We start from the raw sequence: 21,560 nt of genomic DNA, 5'->3' as shown, positions 1-21,560 counted from the left end.
TTATATTTTGGACCATCAGAAAATGTCAAGTTTGTTCTGTAAACATGCGAATTCAAGATCACACATTACTCTCTTTTTTTTTTTTTCTGTAAACACACGAACGCCATCTTGGTTGATGTTATGCAAAAGAAAAAAAGTCGAGCAACTTCAATACTGATGAATCTACTGACTAAACCAGACTGTACTTTACGAGAACAAATGCTCCAAGATCCAGTTTCTATCGTAAATCACCGTTAGGTGCGAGTAAGGACACGTTTTTGAGCCAAATGTTTTTCTGGCGTTGAGAAATGCGGGTGCCCGCGTGAGCTGTAGAGCTCTACTGCAGCCAGCAGCCAATCAGAAGACCGCATCACATCACGCGCTCAGTGCACCCGCACCCACACTCACAATCTGCGCGGTCACAGCGGTGGAAAGCAAACAATGCACGCGACGCAGGCGAGAAAATGTTGATCAATGGACGCGTTTAATGCATCGTTCGCTCTTTTAAGAAGAGGATGAGAGTTTTAACGCAAGGTTAGTGTTTTAAAGCATCGTTGTTTTTCGTCTGGTGCACGCGCGTCACAGCGGCCGCGTGCGGGGTTCGGCTCATGACGAGCACACGCAACACTTAGGCACGCAAGAAATGCGTGAATGTTTTGTTTAGATACCCTTTGGGGAAATGAGGATTTCATGTGTGCAGTTTTCTAGGCAGGACTCGAGTCTCCTCCCCTCTCCTCTTCTGAGAGAGAACAGATCCGCAGAGCCCTTTGATTCTCATTAAGATATGAATGCATTTTAAATGTAAACTGCAATTAAGCCTCATAATCTGCACTGCTGCTTTTGTGAAAGAAATGCTTCTTTTTCTCCCTGGCTCCTCATGCTTTCTTTCCTCAGGAATTGCACGATTCGTTCTATATTAAATTTGTTTTACAGTGTTGAGAAAATAAACATCCAACCAAAAGCTCAAGTGAATTACAGGATTGATTGCACTAACATTAATACCTGTAGTTTGTGAGTTGCAGTTCAATTGTGTTTGTGATTTTACTGCTTTATTTGAACTATTACTATATGTAATAAGTATTATCTGATTTTACAGTCAGAAGTATATGAAAAAGTCAGTTTCACACTGGATTTTGTATATAAAATTGTTTAAAGTGTCATTGGTGAAGAGTTTTGAATATCTAATATTCATTTAGGCAATACTGTTCAGCACAGCCTTAAGATTGTCTAATTTAGTAAATATAAGACCAAATTTGTGAGCCAAAAAAATTAAACAGATATGACACCTGAAAATTATCTTTATTGCATTGACTGCACTACACATTAAGTGATTTTGTAGTGAAGTTGCAGTTCAAGCAGCATTTACTGTCATTAATAGCAATAACTTAACTAATAATTATGATTCAAACTATATAAGTAATGTAGTGCTTGTGATTTTAACCAGAATCATTTGAAAAGCTGAATTAAGAACATTGACTATTCTTGCAGTGAGGAGCTGATTGGTACTACTTTATTTATCTAACTAATTTCTTATTGTATATGATTTTACAGTCAATTAAAAGGTCAGTTTCACATTGGATTTGTATTATTGCTCAAAGTAATAATGGCTAAGCACTTGAGCTTGTCATTGGGGAACAGTTTTGAAGGTCAAAGATTCATTTAGTCACTAAACTGCAAATTTAGTGAAGAACATTTGTAAGCAAAAAAACAAGAAAACTTTCAAATGTGATGAATGCAACTCTTCTGCACCAATTGGAAGACAAAGAATTCCTATACTTAAAGATTCAAACAGCTGAAAAGCTCCTTTTAAAAAAGTGAAATTGATGGTGGTGTTGGGAGAGTTCGACGTGTAGAACCAAAACTGGCCACTGGGCAATTTTTTAGACCGTATCCTATCACTGTATAAGATTATTACCCATGCAAATTCTAGCACATGGTGCTTGACATTTCTGAGTGGTTATCATCCAGCTGAGGTTTGGTTGTTTTAGTGGATTCTAGATGCAGTAGTGATTTGAACATGAATTTACTTGAAAACATGAACAGTGTTGTTGTTGGTTTCAGTACAAACAATTTATAGCTGAAAAGGTTGTACATTAAGGGCCGGATGTACTTCAAGCGAAATCTAATAATGGTATTGCGTGATGTTAGCTTGACGTGGTCATACTCAATTCTAGTTCGAATATGAGTCTGATACTGCTCCATTGGGCTTTGATTATGGGGGCGTATTTCAACCGATCCAGGAAAGACCTCAATTGGATAGACCTACAACCAATCAGAGCTACAGAGTAAGTGATGTATGTTGAGCGACGCATAGTTGTCAACAGAACTCTTCTTAGCGACCATCGGGGCCAGCTGATAAATCAAACTTTTGCCGAATCGCGTAGGAAGGACGGCAAAGACATCTTTCCCATCGACAAATGCCTTGATCGCGGTCCTCTGTTCCTTTTTTAAAATTAATGCGCTGTCGATATCTTCTATAACGGACGCGATGGCGGAATCTACACATCTCAGTTCTTCAACAGCCATCATTGTGGTAAACTAATTGACCTTTCGCAAAGACCCTCCCACCTTAGTTACTGTTGCTTTATCCGACAAGCCGTGGTGCTGTCACGCCACACAGAGTGGAAAATACATCGCGGAGCAAAGAGGAAACTGACGACACATCGACAGACGAGACAGAGCAGGTTACTTATGATATTAAACAAAGTCCCAGCTTTCAAACTGTGTAGTTATTAAAAAAATTCAAACAATAAAAACCGTTTTGTGGCTCTTTAATGGGTTGTGACCATGATCGTGACAGATTGCTGTAGCACCTCAGCTCAAGAGGCTCGTGAACGGATCATCTCTTCCTACTAGTCCATTTATAGCATCAAATAAACATGAATAAACATGAGAATGAATGTTGTTTCAAACGCGGAAAGACGTCAATATGCAAAATTTTTCAAGTTTAACTCCACCGAGGTTAATCTTCTAACTCCTGACTGCTTTGTCGGACAAAATGGCGGATGCGGCGTTCTGATTGGTTAGATCGCTTGTCAATCAAACTCCCCAAGCGCTCTTTGATGACGTGGCTGATTACGTTTCTGGTGATAATCTGTCAATCATCGCCCTGACAATGTGATTGGTCCGAACAGTTTCTGTTCGGGCATAATTACTCCTCTACGGATCGAGTCCAGACCGAACTCCCCGAACTCAAAATGTTGTGGGCGGGACTAAGTTCGGCTGGCATCCAGGCTAGCGTGATGTAATTTCAAACAAGATCACGCCAAAACAAATTTCCTTTTGGAATTTATGGTAAACACTACGAACTACCATTGGTCCATGCTGATTACATAACAGGTGGGTGTGGCTGTGAGGCCCTGCCCTCTTTGATGCGTAAATCTTCTCTGGTTTATTTCTTCGTGGTCAGACGTTCACGAACAAAAACATGAACACACTGGAGAGCCGCTTTATAGTAGAAACTGAAGCTGTATAATTCAATCTGAAAGCGACACCAACACTGTTTTTCATGTTTAACACTGTAAAACTGCTGCTGTATAAATGTAACTTGACTGCCAAATTGCTGAGCTCATGCAAAAATATCCATGTCACTAGATAGACCTATTTAGAACTTCTTTTTATTCCCAAGCAAACAACGAAAAAAGAACTTCACCTTGAGTACATCAGTGCCTTTAGATCTCTGTAGAAGTGTTGTTGTACATCATAACCAATAAAAGTTTGTTTTATGTTAATCAGATTCTGTTTATTGATACCTTATGAAATGTATTTTTCTAATTTCCTAACACACTCTTTTTTCCCCCCATTGTGCAGGTACAAACTAACGGCATACCTTTAACCCTCTGAGCCTAAAGGAAGGGATCTTTACTTGTCAAGAAACAGCCAGTGTGGATTGCTTATTCTCTAATATTTGGCCTGTGGGATTGTTAACCTGATGTGTTGACCATGCGTTCACAACAAAGTTTCATGTCATTTATGAGCAGCAAAGACAGTGCTATACCTAAAAAAGACATTGATCGCTTGTGCTGTGCAAAATGTAGATTTTCAACAAAGGACACTGACCTGTTTGAGAGGCATGTATCCCATCATAAAGAGATGACTTTCTCCTGTGCGCTCTGCAGCTATGTTTCTTATTCTAAAACAGAGTCTCAGAAACACATCGTCTCACATACTGGCTCGTACCCGTACAGGTGTAGCTTCTGCTCGTATGGAGCGGTGCGGAGAGATTACATGGTGAAGCATATTCTTCGTATACACAAGAGACATGCAGAGGAAGGGTTCATAACTGATTTTACTATGTCCACCCCAACTGTCCCAGAAACTCTCGGGATATCAGCTTGGCCTGAAGGGAACGACCAGTGTGCAATTCCCATTTCCCAAGTCGAACACCCGAGTGGAAGTCAACCAAGAATCAACAAATCATCTACTATTGGTAAAGCAGCGAGCCAGGCTACCAGTAATCGTCCCCGTGTGTCCTTCAGTATGACAACGCCACGTGTCTACAGTACAACAGCCATTGTTCCAGTTTCTAAGACACCGTTCACCAGTGCTGTTCCAAGCGTAAGTCACTCATTAGGCAAACCACCTCAAGTAGTTCTAAGATCCCGGGAGGAAAACGGCAACCTATCAAACTCTCTGCTCAGTGGCGACGGTCAAAGTATGGTGGCTGTTAAAAGAACCATTTCGGAAAAGCCAATTCCGAAAGTCTCATTCTCAAGAGTCCAGGTTAGTTCTACAGCACCACTACGGCAAAGCCAGAGGGTTGGAGTCCCTGAAAAGACTTTGCATTTTAAAACCCTTCCCAGAGTCCAGGTCCGACCACCTGTTGAAAGTAACACCCCGCTCAGAACACTGCTTAACATGCCGTTGTCCACGGGTCCAAGTAATGTCCACAATGAGCAGATAGATCAGAGGCCTAGTCAGTCTACAACAGGGATTAGTGTTGCGACGCTGAAAAAGAGTACAAATCCCTGTGTTTCAATCAGAAGTCCACTGCACTCCACTGCAGAAAAGAGTAATCAGTCAAAGACAAACTCCAGAATACTTGTAGGATCATCGACTGAGGCATCAAGTCCATTATCCAGTGTCCAAGTGGAACTGTTAGCACCTTTGAACCAGCCAATTCAACACAACAAGCCTTTGACGGTGTCCTGTCCAGAGGAGATCAATATTCCTGCTGGGTGTTTGGTGGAACTGGTTGAGGTGAAAAACGTCAATGGGACTCGGGAGCTGGAATTACGGTTGATCCCACCAAACGGAGTCCCGCAAGACCAGAGGAGCACTGAGGATAGACCTTCACCAGTCACTACTGGAAGCAAATTGTCCTTCAAATGTCAAGTTGCTGCCAAAGGGAGTCCAGTCAGCCTGTCTACATCTTCAGCATCCCACAAGGTCAAGCCTTCAGCATCCACTGATGTCCAGAGTCTCATTAATTCAGTACACAAACCACAGTGTTATTCAGAGACACCAACCAGGAACAAACTTAACCTGAAGACCAAAGATCCAGGGACCAAGCACTCAGCGGCAGCTCATGACATCAGTCCAGAATTAAGTTCTGAAGGTCTTCCTGTGATCTCATCGGTTTTCTCTCTCTGTCCTACACCTACGTCAACTCAAAGCATGGAGCCAAAGGACGAGGTGGGAAGTGCAAAACAATCGCTGGTCTGTAGTTTTTTGATTAAAAAGGAGGAGGAATCTGAGGAGAAACACAAAGATGCTTCTTTGTGCCTCAAAGAAACTAAGACAGAGGATGAGAATACTGAAAGCTCTACAATATCTAAGACTCGTGGACAAGTGAAAACGCCAGCTGGAAATACCTTAAACACGGGTCACTTAAAACAAGCTCCAAATTTGGCTCAACCATTGGTTATGCCAAACCAGAGCATCGTCCCATCAGACAAGGACAACATTTCACATCAAGACAAGGGAGCTTTTGAACGTGAGTCTGGAAGGAACTTGGATTGCCGACAACACAGTTCCTGTGCTTCCCTGATGTATCCAAAAGTAGCTTTGGTCAGGATTCCGAGTTCTTTTTTGGAACCCTCTAAGAAGCTTCCAGAAGTGCCACCACGAGAGGAGAGTTTGACGGCACGACCGGTTCTCTGCTGTACGTTAAGCGAGCAGAACGTGTCTGGTGGTCCTCAAGTAGCCATCAAACTGATCCTAAAGAGAGACTTTCGTGAAGGTGAAGAGAAGCAGCAAGACTCACCGCCACGTAAAAAACATAAAAAAGAAAAGAGAAAAGCCAAAAAACGTCGGTCGTCATCTTCGGTTGAAATGGGCCTTCCCCGTCATAAAGAACTGAGGTTAACTCCTCAGAAAGAGGATCAGCTTGTCAAGCTTCCTGGTCCGAACCAGCCGGTTGTGGTTCTGAACCATCCGAACCCTTTAGTTCAGACAGTCAATGTCGGCGTCCAAACGCTGAAGAACTATAAATGGATACGCTCAGTGGATCATGAACCTGTGAGGAAACAGCCTTCCCTCAAGATGAAACTCAAGAAAGTTCACGGAGGGAAGTATCAGGTGATCGAGTTAGTCCTCAATGGAGTCTCGGACCAGCATCTCTCGTGAAAACCAGCTACTGTCTCTTTGTGATATTTCATGGTTATATCTGTCAGATTTTTAGAATGGTGCAATTTTAGAGAAACCTGACCCCGTTTAATGGTAAATGAATCTTCCTGGTTGTTGGACATTGGTATTTATACACTGATAAACATTTCATCAAATAGTTTGCAATTTCACTGACCATATTTGAGCTACACTAGTTATACCTAGGAATAAATATAACTTTTCCAACATTCCTTACCTGTCCCACTTGACAGCTGCAATGACAAACATCTTCATATAGATTCTTTTTCTTGGAACTGTATAGCTTAACTGTGCCAATATGTAGATGTTATAATCGAGAAGGTCAGAACTCTGAAACTAAGAGGTTTTAAACAACACTGATGTCTGTTTTAGGATGTTCTGTGTTCATTTGTCATGATTGTACAGCTCATTTCAAACACAAGTCACGTCTGGATACGTCATATGTTTGGAGTTTCACAGATGTTCATTTCTTGCCGTTTTACTGTCATTACATGAACACGCAAGCATCAGTGTTGATGTGACTCTTTTCTGATTCATGGGTGATGTTTGGCCAAATCGGAAAAAACTCTGGCACACATTGTCTGTCTTGGGTTGAGGCTTTGCCTTTTGTGAAATCCAAACATCTGACATAAATTTAAAGTGTTTTTGCAAACATATTTCTAAAAATGTTTGCGTATATTGTCTCAGTATTTCAGTACTCACTTGTCGTAGTTTGTACATCATACACAACGTTCCTTTTGTAAAATGTACCCTCATTAATGTCTGGTGTTTAACATCTTAAAACACTTTTTAAATCTACCTCAAATGATCAAACTTGTAACTCTCCGTTTCCTTTTATTACCGTTTAAGTTGTGTAAAGTTACAGCTTAATTTGCATTTTAGGGCATCTGTCCGTTATTAAAGTCAAACTGTTCAAGAAGAAACTAAATATGTCATGAGTTTTATGTGCTGAATATTGTTTCAAGGCTTCAGAAGTGTAATATCTATTTTTAAATTATTCATAAAGGCCAAACAATGTAAAGTGTGATTGAATGAAAATTTAAATGGATTAAAAGCATATGCAAAAACAGTTGTTGTGTGCGTCTGCATTCAGCCAAACAGTGTGTTCACAGTGAGTTCAGTCGGACTAAAGCAGTAATTTGTCTTTTTAAAATGTCATATAAATATTTTTTTCTAAGTTGGATTGGCACATTTACAGGTTAATCAGACACGCTCTGAATGACAGATCATGAGACTTGTATTTAATCCTTCAGATATTCCACTGGAGCTCGACTACAACTGCACATGTAAAGTCACGTTATTAAATGAATGATGTTTTATATGTTGTATGGAAGTAAATTAATGACAAATGTCTGAAACAAAAAGCATGTTGAATTGCACTAATTGAAATCACATGCATCGCATAAACAGTGCTTGTATTTCAGTGCGTTGTATTTTCAGGGCTGAAATTCAACATTTTTTATCAATTAGTGATGCATTTTTTTTATTGACTAGTGCAATTAGCATGCCTTTTTGTTTTAGAGACTTTTATCATTAATTTACATCCATGCGGTTTACTTTTGTACTCTTATAAAGTTAAAAGGTCAGTTAAAAGTCCTGCAGACATTGCAGTATGATGTATTTGCTCAAGTCAGCAGCTCCGTCAGGTCCTGCTTTGTGATTGGGTACATCAGGACACACTGTCTCCTCTGATTGGTCGCTGCAGAAGTTTTGCGTCCGTCAATGAGAACGATGGGGAAAATGGAGTGGAACTTGATGATGTCAGTGACCGAATCGAACCTCTGAAAGACACAAGACACGAGAGATGACGCACCGTCTCCGCTCCATCATAACACTGAGTTCGGCAGCTACTCACGTCGTTGGTTCTGAGTCCCGTTCCCAGAGTGTATTTGCTGATTTCCTCACTGAAGCGGATCTGAATGTTAAAAACTCTTTTGTCGTAAAACACGGCGAGGACCAAGGGCTCGTAGGTAGTGTTCTTTGAGCAGTCGCGCACTAGGAAAGCGCCTTCCTGTGGGAAAAAGTCAAAAGATTCTGCTCATATGGTCTCAGTATCTATATAAACATATGTTTCATTTCTGAGTTTACGGTTATCTGCTAAACAGTTCTCGAAACACAATGTCATAACTTTGAAGGTGTTTTTACCCGGTTGACCAGATGAAGAGCGTGTTCGGCCTCCACGCGACCAACCGCTCCAACATACCAGTTCTGCTCCTCCAATCCCTGCAGGAGAGATGACATTAAATGGAAAATCACCATAAATATTTTCTTGTTAATGTTATGATGTTTTTTTTGTTTTTTTACCAATTTGACCTTTAATCAAAATATCATAACGCTATCTTCCAGTGAAATGTCAGTCTTCTCTCTAGTGATGTATGCAGGAAATGTCCAATCATTTAAGTGAGCTTAAGCCCCGCCCACAGCTGTCTGCAAGCTCACATTCAGCTCCGCCTCCATTGTTGAGTGCCACGCCCACACGCAATCAACAACCAGCAGATATAACCAAGTTCCCGCCCTACTTTCCATAATCTGTTCGAAAACTATAAAAACTTTCACTTGAAATAAAATTAAAATTGTAAATGAATTTCAGTTTTGTTCAAGGTAATTAAATCAACTGTTTTCAGCAACTGAAGATAGGTAAATCATGGTACATTTGGGGTAAAAATCGCCTAACCCTAAGTCACAATAATTGATGATATTAATAAACAACTTTTCCATTTATTGACATGGTGGGAGTCACATGATCAATGTGAAAAAATGTAATTATTTTATTTATCAAAACAGACAAGAGTGCATTCTTTGCTGAAGTCATTGTTAGGAACTAGAATGAACTATTATGCAAAACATATTTCTTTAGCTAAAGAGTTTATGAATATGGAAGTTTGTTTCCACCACAGAATAAAAAGAATTAAGAAGGTAACTGCGACTTTATCTCACAATTTAGACTTTTTATGGCAGTTCTGATTTTCTCGAATTGTGAGATATAAATGTGCAATTCTGAGAAAAAAAGTCCAAATTGTGAGATAAAAACAGACACCCTCGACACCTAATACATTTATCCAATTTTTATTTTCCAAACAAATTTCTGTTGCTCCATTTGCAACATGCATCATACATGTCTTTCTGCAATGATATACTATTTTCCATAAGACGCACCTCTAGCCCCGCACCTTTAGCCCCGTCGAACCCTAATGTCAGGACACAGGAGCGTGTGTGTAACGTGCCGTACCTGCGCAGGTTTACTGTGACAGGTGAAGCTGCCGCCGGTTTCTCCTCTCACCGGCGGCCACTCGTGATGCTGCACTTTCTGCGTGTGTATATCTGTAACGAATCCAGAGAGTTTGAGGCGTCTGTGATGATGAATCTGAGCTGTGAGAGAAAGCGTTCTTACCAGACGAGCTGCTGTCTCCCTCACAGACACTGCAGGGTAAAGCACACACACACACACACACACACACATGCTGCAGTTAATCTGATATGATAACCAGTGATTAATGCAGTCAAAGCAGATGAAGCACAGGATGATCAATACCTGTCAAAATCCTGAGATTCCAGATCCAGAGAAAATCTGTGAGACGTGTGACCTGTGTAACCGGGATATTATATTATTATATTATATTATATTATATTATATTATATTATATTATATTACATTTATTATATTATATTGGCAATAACTTACTTGCAGAAGATTGTGTTGTTTTAACCTGAGGCTGAAATAGAGAGTGATTATTCATGTGAATTATCTGATCACACAAAAACATTATATGACTTTAATGGTGATTTTCATTATATTTGGATCAGCTGTTCCTTTAAATACAATATTTGTGGCCAAAACAAAGGTTATACATTTCTGTATGTATTTGCGGTTTCATGTAGTGTTTTGTGCTTCATAAGCGAATAAATGCTGAAGGTTTCCACTGTGACAACATGCCCCACTATAAGCTTTTAAATGAACTGCTTTTGTTTTGTTTTTTTGTTGTTTCTGGAAATATTCAGTTTTGTTTTGTAGTTTGTGTCTAAACAGAAATGGCAAAAATAGTGACCCACTCTGTTTAATAGAAATAGAAATGAAAACAGTTCTGTTTTCATTTCTATTATGATCAGTACCATACAATACAATAAAATAAAAAACGTTAAAGTAAATGAAGTAAATCAAGATTAAAATAACATTTGTCATTCATACTGCTGTCAATCAATTAACTAATTAAAAAATGAATTAATCATACATTTTTCTGGAATTAATCTTGATTAATCGCATCTAACATCAATATTTGTTGTGTAGTTTTATGTTGTAATACATCTATCTATCTATCTATCTATCTATCTAATTCTATCTTTCTAATCTATCTATCTATCTATCTATCTATCTATCTTTCTAATCTATCTATCTATCTATCTATCTATCTATCTATCTATCTATCATCTTTCTAATCTATCTATCTATCTATCTATCTATCTATCTATCTATCATCTTTCTAATCTATCTATCTATCTATCAAACTGTATCTATCAAACTGTATCTATCTATCTATCATCTATCTATCTATCTATCTATCTATCTATCATAGCAACCACCCAGATCACCCAAGCAACCACCTTGAACACCATGGCAACAACACAGCAACCACCCAGAACAACATAGCAACCTCCTAGAATATCCTAGCAACCTCATAGCAATACCCTAGCAAACACCCAAAATACCTTAGCAACAGCATAGCAACACCTTAACAACCACCCCGAGTACCCTAGCAACCGCATAGCAACACCCTAGCAACCACCCAGGATACCTAAGCAACCGCATAGCAACACCCTAGCAACCACCCTGAGTACCCTAGCAACCGCATAGCAACACCTTAGCAACCACCCGGAGTACCCTAGCAACCGCACAGCAACACCCTAGCAACCACCCCGAATACCCTAGCAACCACATTGCAACACCTTAGCAACCACCCCGAGTACCCTAGCAACCGCATAGCAACGCCCTAGCAACCACCCATAATACCTTAGCAACCACATAGCAACACCCTAGCAACCACCCTGATTACCCTAGCAACCGCATAGCAACACCTTAGCAACTACTCCGAGTACCCTAGCAACCGCATAGCAACACCTTCACAACCATACCAAGTACCCTAGCAACCGCATAGCAGCACCCTAGCAACCACCCAGAATATCTTAGCACACCCTAGAAACCATTCAAAATATTATTTCTAAATCTACTAAATCTATTTCCTATCTATCTATCTATCTATCTATCTATCTATCTATCTATCTATCTATCTATCTATCTATCTATCTATATCAAAACTACTAAACTAAAACTTAAACTTTCAAACTGAAAACTGAAAACTCTCAAACTTAAAACTTTTAAAACGGTTTCAAACTTTTTTATCTAGTTTTATGTTGTAATACATGATTTCACACTGAATCTCCAGATTAATATAGAAACATCATATTTTAAATATGTGTGTAATGGTAAACAGTCACAAAAAAACAAATTACACAAAAAAACAGATGCTGCGTTAATTGTGTTAAATATTTAATTAACTTAATAATGTCAGATTAGATAACATTAGTTAATGCATTAATTAACAATCATCAATTCATTTGTAACAGTGTTTATTAACGATTTATTAACTATTAATTTATTAACTTTATTAGTGAATTAGAATATTAACTAAAATTTATTAAAAGTTTTAGAAGCATTTATCATTGTTAATTAATGTTAACAAATCAAGCCTTACTGTAAAATCTTACCCTTATTTTTAATGCATTAAACAGAAAATATTAATTGCATTAATTAACATGTTATTTTTGACACTCTAGTCATTTGACTTGATCAAGTTTGTTTGACTGATTTATAGTATAAAACACAAAACTTATGAATGAAATTGATATATAAATGAACTTACATTCTCTGTTTCACATGAACCTGATCTGGAAATGAGAAACACTGAATCAGACAAATAACATGAGAGGGTGTGTGTGTGTGTGTGTGTGTGTGTGTGTGTGTGTGTGTGTGTGTGTGTGTGTGTGTGTGTGTGTGTGAGTCTCTCACTGCATCCACGCGGGTCTGTTGTTGTTGTGTGTTCTGGTTTGTGGCGACACTGGAGCCGGTCTGGACGGAGGAGACGAGCCGAACAGGTTTGGACAGTCAGTGATGGTCTGTACTGGCAGAGGTGGTAAACTCAGGTGATCTCTGGGTAATGATCTCACCGGCCTGCAAGCGAGCACACGTTCACATGTGAAGACGCGTGGTGTGTTTCAGCAGGACATGCGTCTGATATAGTTGATGTAAGAGTCGATTACCTCGGTGTGACTGTGACGGCCTGTCATGAAGAGATTCACACATGATTATCTCCAATCTAACACATTTATCTTTTCATATCATTCAGATGCTATATATTAAACATGTATATTAAATATATACAGTATACTAAACGTAAATCATTGTATTAATCTGACCTTTACACTATTGCTCAAAAGTTTGAGGTCGGTATGATTTATTAATGTTTGTGAAAGAGTCTCTTCTGTTCACCAAAGCTGAATTCATTTGATCAGAAATACAGTAAAAATTTTAAAATATTATTACAATTTAAATCAGCTGTTTTCTATGTGAATATATAGTAAAGTGTAATTTATTTCTGTGATCAAAGCTGAATTTTCAGCATCATTACTCCAGTCTTCAGTGTCACATGATCCTTCAGAAATCATTCTGATATGATGATTTGATGCTCAAGAAACATTTATGATTATTATCAATGTTCATATTTTTGACCAATTTAAAATGTTAAATCTCACTTATTCCAAACTTTTGAATGGTAGTATATATATATATATATATATATATATATATATATATAATTAATAAACATGAATGACTTTACCCTGTCAGCAGATCCCATGGACTCCAGTCTTCCAGCTGCACACAGACAGTTCACAATTCAACACAAGCTCTGTTTATACTTTCATTAAAACATTATTTTATGTTACATTATCAGAGAGTCAAAAACTAAATGGCTCTTTAAAGTCACCATGAAATCAAAGTGACTATTCTTATTTTATGGAACATTGCAGTATTTATTATAAATGATTTTTCCATGCACATCATATGGACAGCTGTACCCGATGCACTTTTCGGCAGTCTCCCGGGTTTGAGTTCTCTGTTGATGGCGGGTCCTTTACATCCTGTGAGGGAGGAAGTCAAGCAGACAGTTGCCATGACAACAGCAGGCAAAAACACATCAACAGGAATCTTGTTACAAATTACAAACAGACTCATCAAGATGCAAAGTAATGGGTTATATCGGTTTAGAGTTTGTTTTTTATCTGTTTGTTGTAGTCTGTGTTTCTTGTATTTTTTCTCGTTTGTTTCCTTGGTTACTGATTTGATTAGAGTCCTCGTTTCAGGTGTGTCTAGTTAGTTTCTCCCTTTGTTTGCCTCTGACGGTTCTCGTTTGTGTTGATGCTGTTTTTCCTGCATTACTGTGATTAAAGTCTTGCGTTCCTCCTCGTCGTGAGTGTATATAATATCATGTAACAGAAGAACCGACCCTAAAAAGATGATCCTGGCTGAGGACCGCCTGTGGGGACAGAATAGTCGTCCTTTGGAGAGAGATGTGGAGGAGTTTCTTGAGCTCTCCCATCCGGAGATGAAGGATGAAGACGGGGTTCCAACATCGGTCTTCAGCGGACTTCGTTCGCATCAGGGGAAAGCTTTACACTGTCCGAATCGTTCCCTAACCCCTAAATAGTGGACTATGTGCCATTCACCATGTAGAAACTAGTAAATGTGTGAACAAGTGACCGATTTCAGCCGCAGCTTCAGTGTCTGTTTATAGTGTAGGAGGGGGCGGGGCTTCAGCACTGCACTGTATTCTTGTTATGAGTATGAAGGGACACAGACTGCCAGCCCACAACATCATGCTCAAAGACAAAGGGTCATAAACTTTCCCTCCAAAGGTTTAAATTACCATTGGTTCACTGAATAAAGGACACTGTCCCAGTGACCCTTCATCTCTCTTCCTTCTTCTTCTGGTTGCTGTTCATGTAAAAAAAAAAAGACTGGAGACATCCGGTCCGACCGCGTGACCTTTCCTCCAGTGCTGCTAATGTAATTTCCTCGACAATGACTGAATCAGGCTAACATCGCAAGTTCATCATCATTTCTTCGTTCAACGCGGATGAAATTGATTGCATTGTTTAGTATAAGCAGTAGATCCCTTAACAAGGTGCTTTGAAATAAGAAACTGATGGTTCTGTTCAGAATGTTAAATGACTCTTATCTTAAATGACTCTTATCGACTCTTAATGTTAAATGACTCTTGTTTCTGTTCAAGTATTTATAATTAACACCTTTGAGCTAATTTGCGTCAAACGTCACATTTAGTTGTTGTTTTCAATGTTTTTGACCCATGTATCCTTGTATTTTTATAAATAATGTTTTTATGGCACCAACATTTTATGTACCACTGAAATTTCAAAAAAACAAACAAAAACAAAAAAAACGACTAGCCTAACTAATACAAAATTCAAACATTATTAAAGACAAGTAAACAGTTATAAAAAAAAAAATAAACAAATTGCAAAAAAAAAAAAAAAACATATCCTGCATTAGTTGTAATATTTAAATTAAATATTTTAGCACAATAGCAGAAATGAATGTAATGGTTTTGTAAGCTGTAAATTAAATAATTTTAAATACATTTAATTGAAATACTGCCTATCTCTAACAGCAGGCAGGTGTGTGTTGTGTTGCGTTGTGTTATGTGTTGTTTTGTGTTGTTGTTGTTGTTGTTGTTGCTCACCTGGCTGAACACGCAGGGGTCGAGGAGGAGGAACGTGCACAACATCCTGCAGACACAAACACATCTGTACACAGTTCAGCCCATACAACACAAAACACAATCAAACACCAAACACACACTTACTGCTGTGCTGATGTGACTTTTAGTGGCTCGTTCAACAGGACCGCTGTCTGTAACACAAACACACATTTAAATATGCTAAAAAAAACTCAGGCAGCTGACTCAATCGGATGTACTAAGTTAATAGAAGACTGCACAATATTAATCAAACACAATCACACTTGATGACATGAGATTTTCCAAATTAAAACTATTTCAAATGCAAAGCTTTTCGAACTTAAAACGGTTTCAAACTCAAAGCTTTTCAAACTTAAAACTGTTTCAAACTCAAAGCTTTTCAAACTTAAAACTGTTTCAAACTTAAAACAGTTTCAAACTCAAACCTTTTCAAACTTACAACTGTTTCAAACTTAAAACTGTTTTAAGCGCAAAGCTTTTCGAACTTAAAACAGTTTCAAACTCAAAGCTTTTCGAACTTAAAACTGTTTCAAACTCAAAGCTTTTCGAACTTAAAACAGTTTCAAACTCAAAGCTTTTCGAACTTAAAACAGTTTCAAACTCAAAGCTTTTCGAACTTAAAACAGTTTCAAACTTAAAACTGTTTCAAACTCAAAGCTTTTCGAACTTAAAACAGTTTCAAACTCAAAGCTTTTCGAACTTAAAACAGTTTCAAACTCAAAGCTTTTCGAACTTAAAACAGTTTGAAACTCAAAGCTTTTCGAACTTAAAACTGTTTCAAACTCAAAGCTTTTCGAACTTAAAACAGTTTCAAACTCAAAGCTTTTCGAACTTAAAACAGTTTCAAACTCAAAGCTTTTCGAACTTAAAACTGTTTCAAACTCAAAGCTTTTCGAACTTAAAACAGTTTCAAACTCAAAGCTTTTCGAACTTAAAACAGTTTCAAACTCAAAGCTTTTCGAACTTAAAACAGTTTCAAACTTAAAACTGTTTCAAACTCAAAGCTTTTCAAACTTAAAACTGTTTTAAGCGCAATATCTTTTCGAACTTAAAACAGTTTCAAACTCAAAGCTTTTCGAACTTAAAACTGTTTCAAACTCAAAGCTTTTCGTACTTAAAACAGTTTCAAACTCAAAGCTTTTCGAACTTAAAACTGTTTCAAACTCAAAGCTTTTCGAACTTAAAACAGTTTCAAACTCAAAGCTTTTCGAACTTAAAATAGTTTCAAACTTAAAACTGTTTTAAACTCAAAGCTTTTCAAACTTAAAACTGTTTTAAGCGCAATATCTTTTCGAACTTAAAACTGTTTCAAACTCAAAGCTTTTCGAACTTAAAACAGTTTCAAACTCAAAGCTTTTCGAACTTAAAACAGTTTCAAACTCAAAGCTTTTCGAACTTAAAACAGTTTCAAACTTAAAACTGTTTCAAACTCAAAGCTTTTCAAACTTAAAACTGTTTTAAGCGCAATATCTTTTCGAACTTAAAACAGTTTCAAACTCAAAGCTTTTCGAACTTAAAACTGTTTCAAACTCAAAGCTTTTCGAACTTAAAACAGTTTCAAACTCAAAGCTTTTCGAACTTAAAACAGTTTCAAACTCAAAGCTTTTCGAACTTAAAACAGTTTCAAACTTAAAACTGTTTCAAACTCAAAGCTTTTCAAACTTAAAACTGTTTTAAGCGCAATATCTTTTCGAACTTAAAACTGTTTCAAACTCAAAGCTTTTCGAACTTAAAACTGTTTCAAACTCAAAACTTTTCAAACTTAAATGTTTCAAACTCAAAGCTTTTCAAACAAAACTGTTTTAAGCGCAATATCTTTTCGAACTTAAAACTGTTTCAAACTCAAAACTTTTCAAACTTAAATGTTTCAAACTCAAAGCTTTTCAAACAAAACTGTTTTAAGCGCAATATCTTTTCGAACTTAAAACTGTTTCAAACTCAAAGCTTTTCGAACTTAAAACTCTCTCAAACTCAAAGCTTTTCAAACTTAAATCTGTTTCAAACTCAAAGCTTTTAAAACTACTACACACTTTCTGGCCAGGCTTTCTCAAGCCAACCTGAAGTTTGTCCTGAACGCGTTAATCTAGTAATGTGTTTGAGTTGCACTGACTGATCTGCGTCACTAGATGGAGACATCAGAGAGATGAGATAAAGATAATTTCAGCTCAAACATTAACATTCACTCCTGTTTATGGGCTGTACATCTCTTGTGTTTATCTAGTGATTGTTACTGTTAATTAATATGATTGGCAGCAGCTGAAGAAATCTAATTATTTCATATAAAATAGTGTTTATTGGTTTGTCTCTGCATGTCAAAATGCTGTGTATGTGATTGGTTGACTGACTCTGTCATGTGATTGGCCGGCTCATATACTGTACCAACCTTCATCCAGGTATCTGTGTGTGTGTCTGATCCTCTCTCTTCTGTTTATGTCATCCTGAGAAATCAAACACACTCATCTGAACATCGATTCATTACAGATCAATCACATTCTCAGCAGAGTCTGACTGTAAATGAATGAAGCTGATGATGAAATGAACGAGTCAATCTCTCACCATCATTAATGGAGATGCATCATCACGAACACGAGCTCCTGCACACACACATCACTGCAAAACATGATGTTCTTCCTCAGTGTTTCTGTCTTGTTCTCCAGCACAAAAAACATTCTTAAATCAAGATACATTTACTGGAGAATTAAGATGACTGAAGATATTGTGTTATTCGATGCTTCTGTCTAAAGTGATCTACAACAAGCGCTTTAAATTTCTCAGGGTGTTTACTTCCTCTTTAGCTATAAATGTAAATGACCTCATCTCAACAGCCCACCAAAATTGACAATATAATTCATATTCTCTGCAATATTCCATATTCTCTTGTGAACCTCTGCTTCATGTGACCCCACTGCTGACCGTGACTGATGTTATAAAGCTCAAACGAGCGGTGTCATGATCGAATCATGTTTTAAGTGCTTGATTTAGCGCTCATCATGGCTCAGATGTCTCTTCTGAACGCTGCACATGTCCACTGCTAATTATAGTGTGAATCTCTTTATGGTTTCCTGTCACCTCCTGCTGCTTCCTGTTTGTCAGATCCACAGCTGACAATCAAACATTTCACGCTGATCTGAGAACAGTTTCAATTACACAAACGCACATTTGGTACATTAATGTCAGATTATGTCAAATTCAGTATGTTTAGATGTGGTATTAAAATCAAATGCATGTTTTTCTAGATCAACTGGCACTGAAATATGTTTATTTTAGATTTCTGAAACATCATGCATGTTTAAAAGTTCATTCTTCTGTCATATCTTACAATTATTCATTTATAGTTTTTAGTGTGTTTGCATGTGATTTCAGTGCGTCATGTGACCTGACGTGACCTGTCATGCATGCTCATTTACGTTAGTTACAGCTGGAATCACAGTCGTTATTTAGCGAATAATGTGCCTTTGATGAATCAACTTAGACATTCTACGCCACAAGAGTAATTCAAATATTTCAATATCAAATCAATAATGCATTTGTTGCATTCTGTTATATCGTCTCTCAACTATTCACAATCAGGAAGTTGATTACCTAGAAAAGAGGAAAGACTTTTTTCAGGGCGTCTACACTGGAAAGGTCCGTTGTCGCGTCGCGCTGCTGTCTACACTGGAAGCGTCAATTCCATTGGTTCAACAGTTGCGCTTGCGCGTTTAGTACATCTCAAATGGATCGGGCCGTCCGTGTAATGGCGGCGACTCGCGCTAAAAGTGATTTTAACCCTAACCCATCCAGTGTAGACAACATCGATTATAGTAGGTTCAGTTTGCTTTGCTTTAAGTGTTTACACGATGCTTGACTTAATTATTATTATTAATTGCTGTTGCATTTATCTACCACAACTTAACATTATTATATAACTTGTTGTGGTCACTTAATGCAACTTCACATTTCAAGTTGACTAAACAGCGCACACACACTTTAAGTTGAAAGGATTATAAATGGAGCCGTTTACACTGGAAAGAGTATCTCAGTGACAAACACGCTGTTTTTATTCTCGCCGGAAACACCTTTTAACTAAATCTGAGCATGGTTTAGTTGTTTTGCTCGAAGGCCAAACAGTGATAGAACAGAAACATCAGTATTTTAGCATTTGTGATCAACAAATGTGATTCATTCAAGTGTAATATACTGTACATGACAAAAACAGTCTTCCTCAGTCTTGTTTTCCAGCACAAATATCTAAACATTCTTAAATCAAAATACATTTACTGGAAAATAGAAATGACTGAAGAGCTTAAAACAAGAACAAATATCTGTCTGAAACACTTAATTCAATTCAAAGTTCATTTTTCTGACCCTAATGGCAGATATTTGTTCATGTTTTAAGCTCTGAAGTCATTTTGCTTCTCCAGTAAATGTATTTACAATGATTTAAGAATGTTTATAGACTTAAATAGAAAAATACTGAGGAAAAACATAATTTTTGCAGTGCATCTCCATCGATTGTTCCTGCTCCGAGTCGAGAGACGATCAGAGCCGAATCCGTTCGCATGCATCATTCTCCAGCTTTATATGAAAATGTGAAATGATTTTCCAGTGAAGTGATTTCTCACATATTTCACTCCTGCAGTGATTTGAGTTTTTTTTTTTGATCCATCAACACTTAAATCTGTGAGAGACACATGACCTGTAAGCACTGCTCAGTCAGTACTGTACACCGGCTCATTTCCGCACATGTATTTTTATATGAGTAGATGGACACTCAAACACGAGCGATGATTGCTGCAGTCATCAAACTTCACAGATACCTCACTTAACAGCGTCTGAACAGAACAAGACTGTCGGCAGATTCAGTTCTGTGATCTGAAATCATTTAAGATTGACAGTTTGCAGCAGTTTCGGATCAGAGCACTCAAACACTCAAACGTCACATCTTTCTTAAAAATAAAGAAGAGTTTAATCTGAAGAACCTTTAGAGGAATGGAAAGATTCAGTGGATGAACCATCAATGTCAATAAAGAAGAGTGTTTGCACATTTATATTCAATCATAAATAACTGTCTTGATTCTGATCTGATAACTGTCCTTAAATATATTCCACACTTCTGGAGCTTCATGATCAGACTTTGATACAACTGTCAAAGCTGCTCTGAATGACTGGAAAACATCTTACCTTCATCTGCTGAAAGCGGGAATGGTTTGCCGAGCTCCAGCTCATGTGTGTGTGTGTGTGTGTGTATGATTGACAGTTATTCTGCAGCGACGCCCCCCTCAGAGAAAGAGTTCTCAACTCATTTCCTGTGTGAGATTAACATCAGCCAATCCCCTGATGATGATCACACACACTCTCTTGATATGAGAAGCCGTACAGGAAGTGATCATTTCCTACTGATCTATTTCTTGAAACAAACGCACAGACCACATACACACACACATTTAGAGAAGCTCTCACACACACACACACAGCAGATGAATTTGTCAATGATTCTCATAATTTGGTGTAACAGTCGTGATGTTTGTGGTTCTGAATTATGTGTCACAAATAAACCTGAACAATCTGACAGTTGTAAGGTTTGTGAAAAAAAAAAAAAAAAATTCTATATGTGAGAATCATTTACCTAATTTGGTGTTCTAGAGAGTTATGTTTTCACCAAATATTGGGTTCAATCTTTGTTTTCTTTCAGTTGGCACAGGCTTTGTGTGTTAGCTTACTGAAAGAGAACAAGCTGACAATTTTACCTCGTGATGTTTAATTACTGGATCTTCTGTATGCACACATTTAATCTGCTTAAACTCCGCCCCTTTCTTACAATCCACTGCAAATGGGCATTCAGTCCCGCCTCCTTTTGAGTGCCACGCCCACATCCAATCAATTCCTCATGGACAAAATCAAGTCCCGCCCTACATTTGTTGAACTGCTGCTCACTGCAGAGCCAAATTATGTCCATCTTGTAATGGGTGGAGCTTGATCTGATTAGGTTTAGGGATAGGCTTATGGGTTAGGGTGTGGCTGGATGTCAAGCTCCACCCATTGGCTCTGTAGTGAGCAGCCTCTCCCTGAACACCAATCAGGCATAACATTATGAGCACTGACAGCTGAAGTGAATAACTCTGATCATCTCTTCATCACGGCACCTGTTAGTGGGTGCAAGTGAACAGGGCGATGGGCGGCCGAGGC

General features: G+C 38.0%; 2 protein-coding genes across 4 annotated transcripts; one reads left to right on the top strand and one right to left on the bottom strand.

Moving 5' to 3' along the window:
- The first annotated feature begins 124 nt into the window (after window positions 1–124).
- Window positions 125–7,487, top strand: LOC125267177 (zinc finger protein 518B). Its single transcript, XM_048188552.1, has 2 exons — window positions 125–513; window positions 3,790–7,487. The coding sequence occupies exon 2, from the start codon at window positions 3,922–3,924 to the stop codon at window positions 6,544–6,546; it is 2,625 nt and encodes an 874-aa protein (XP_048044509.1). The 5' UTR covers window positions 125–513; window positions 3,790–3,921; the 3' UTR covers window positions 6,547–7,487.
- LOC125267179 (cytokine-dependent hematopoietic cell linker) lies at window positions 7,386–20,788 on the bottom strand. 3 transcript variants are annotated; one of them, XM_048188554.1, is made up of 17 exons: window positions 20,556–20,788; window positions 17,949–18,002; window positions 17,776–17,830; window positions 15,498–15,544; window positions 15,375–15,420; window positions 13,693–13,755; window positions 13,455–13,489; window positions 12,877–12,896; window positions 12,626–12,787; window positions 12,480–12,504; window positions 10,247–10,277; window positions 10,097–10,148; window positions 9,956–9,984; window positions 9,794–9,885; window positions 8,710–8,787; window positions 8,420–8,575; window positions 7,386–8,345 (listed from the first exon to the last, which is right to left on the bottom strand). In XM_048188554.1, the coding sequence occupies exons 2-17, from the start codon at window positions 17,952–17,954 to the stop codon at window positions 8,190–8,192; spliced, it is 1,053 nt and encodes a 350-aa protein (XP_048044511.1). In that variant the 5' UTR covers window positions 17,955–18,002; window positions 20,556–20,788; the 3' UTR covers window positions 7,386–8,189. The 3 variants fall into 3 exon arrangements, with proteins under 3 accessions (XP_048044511.1, XP_048044513.1, XP_048044514.1); XM_048188556.1 differs by having other exon boundaries at window positions 17,949–18,043; window positions 20,556–20,597; XM_048188557.1 differs by lacking the exon at window positions 20,556–20,788 and adding an exon at window positions 18,975–20,509.
- Window positions 20,789–21,560: the final 772 nt, after the last annotated feature.

Source organism: Megalobrama amblycephala, linkage group LG4, assembly GCF_018812025.1.
Source record: "Megalobrama amblycephala isolate DHTTF-2021 linkage group LG4, ASM1881202v1, whole genome shotgun sequence".
NCBI lineage: Eukaryota > Metazoa > Chordata > Actinopteri > Cypriniformes > Xenocyprididae > Megalobrama > Megalobrama amblycephala.
This window is presented reverse-complemented; position numbering and strand designations above follow the sequence as displayed.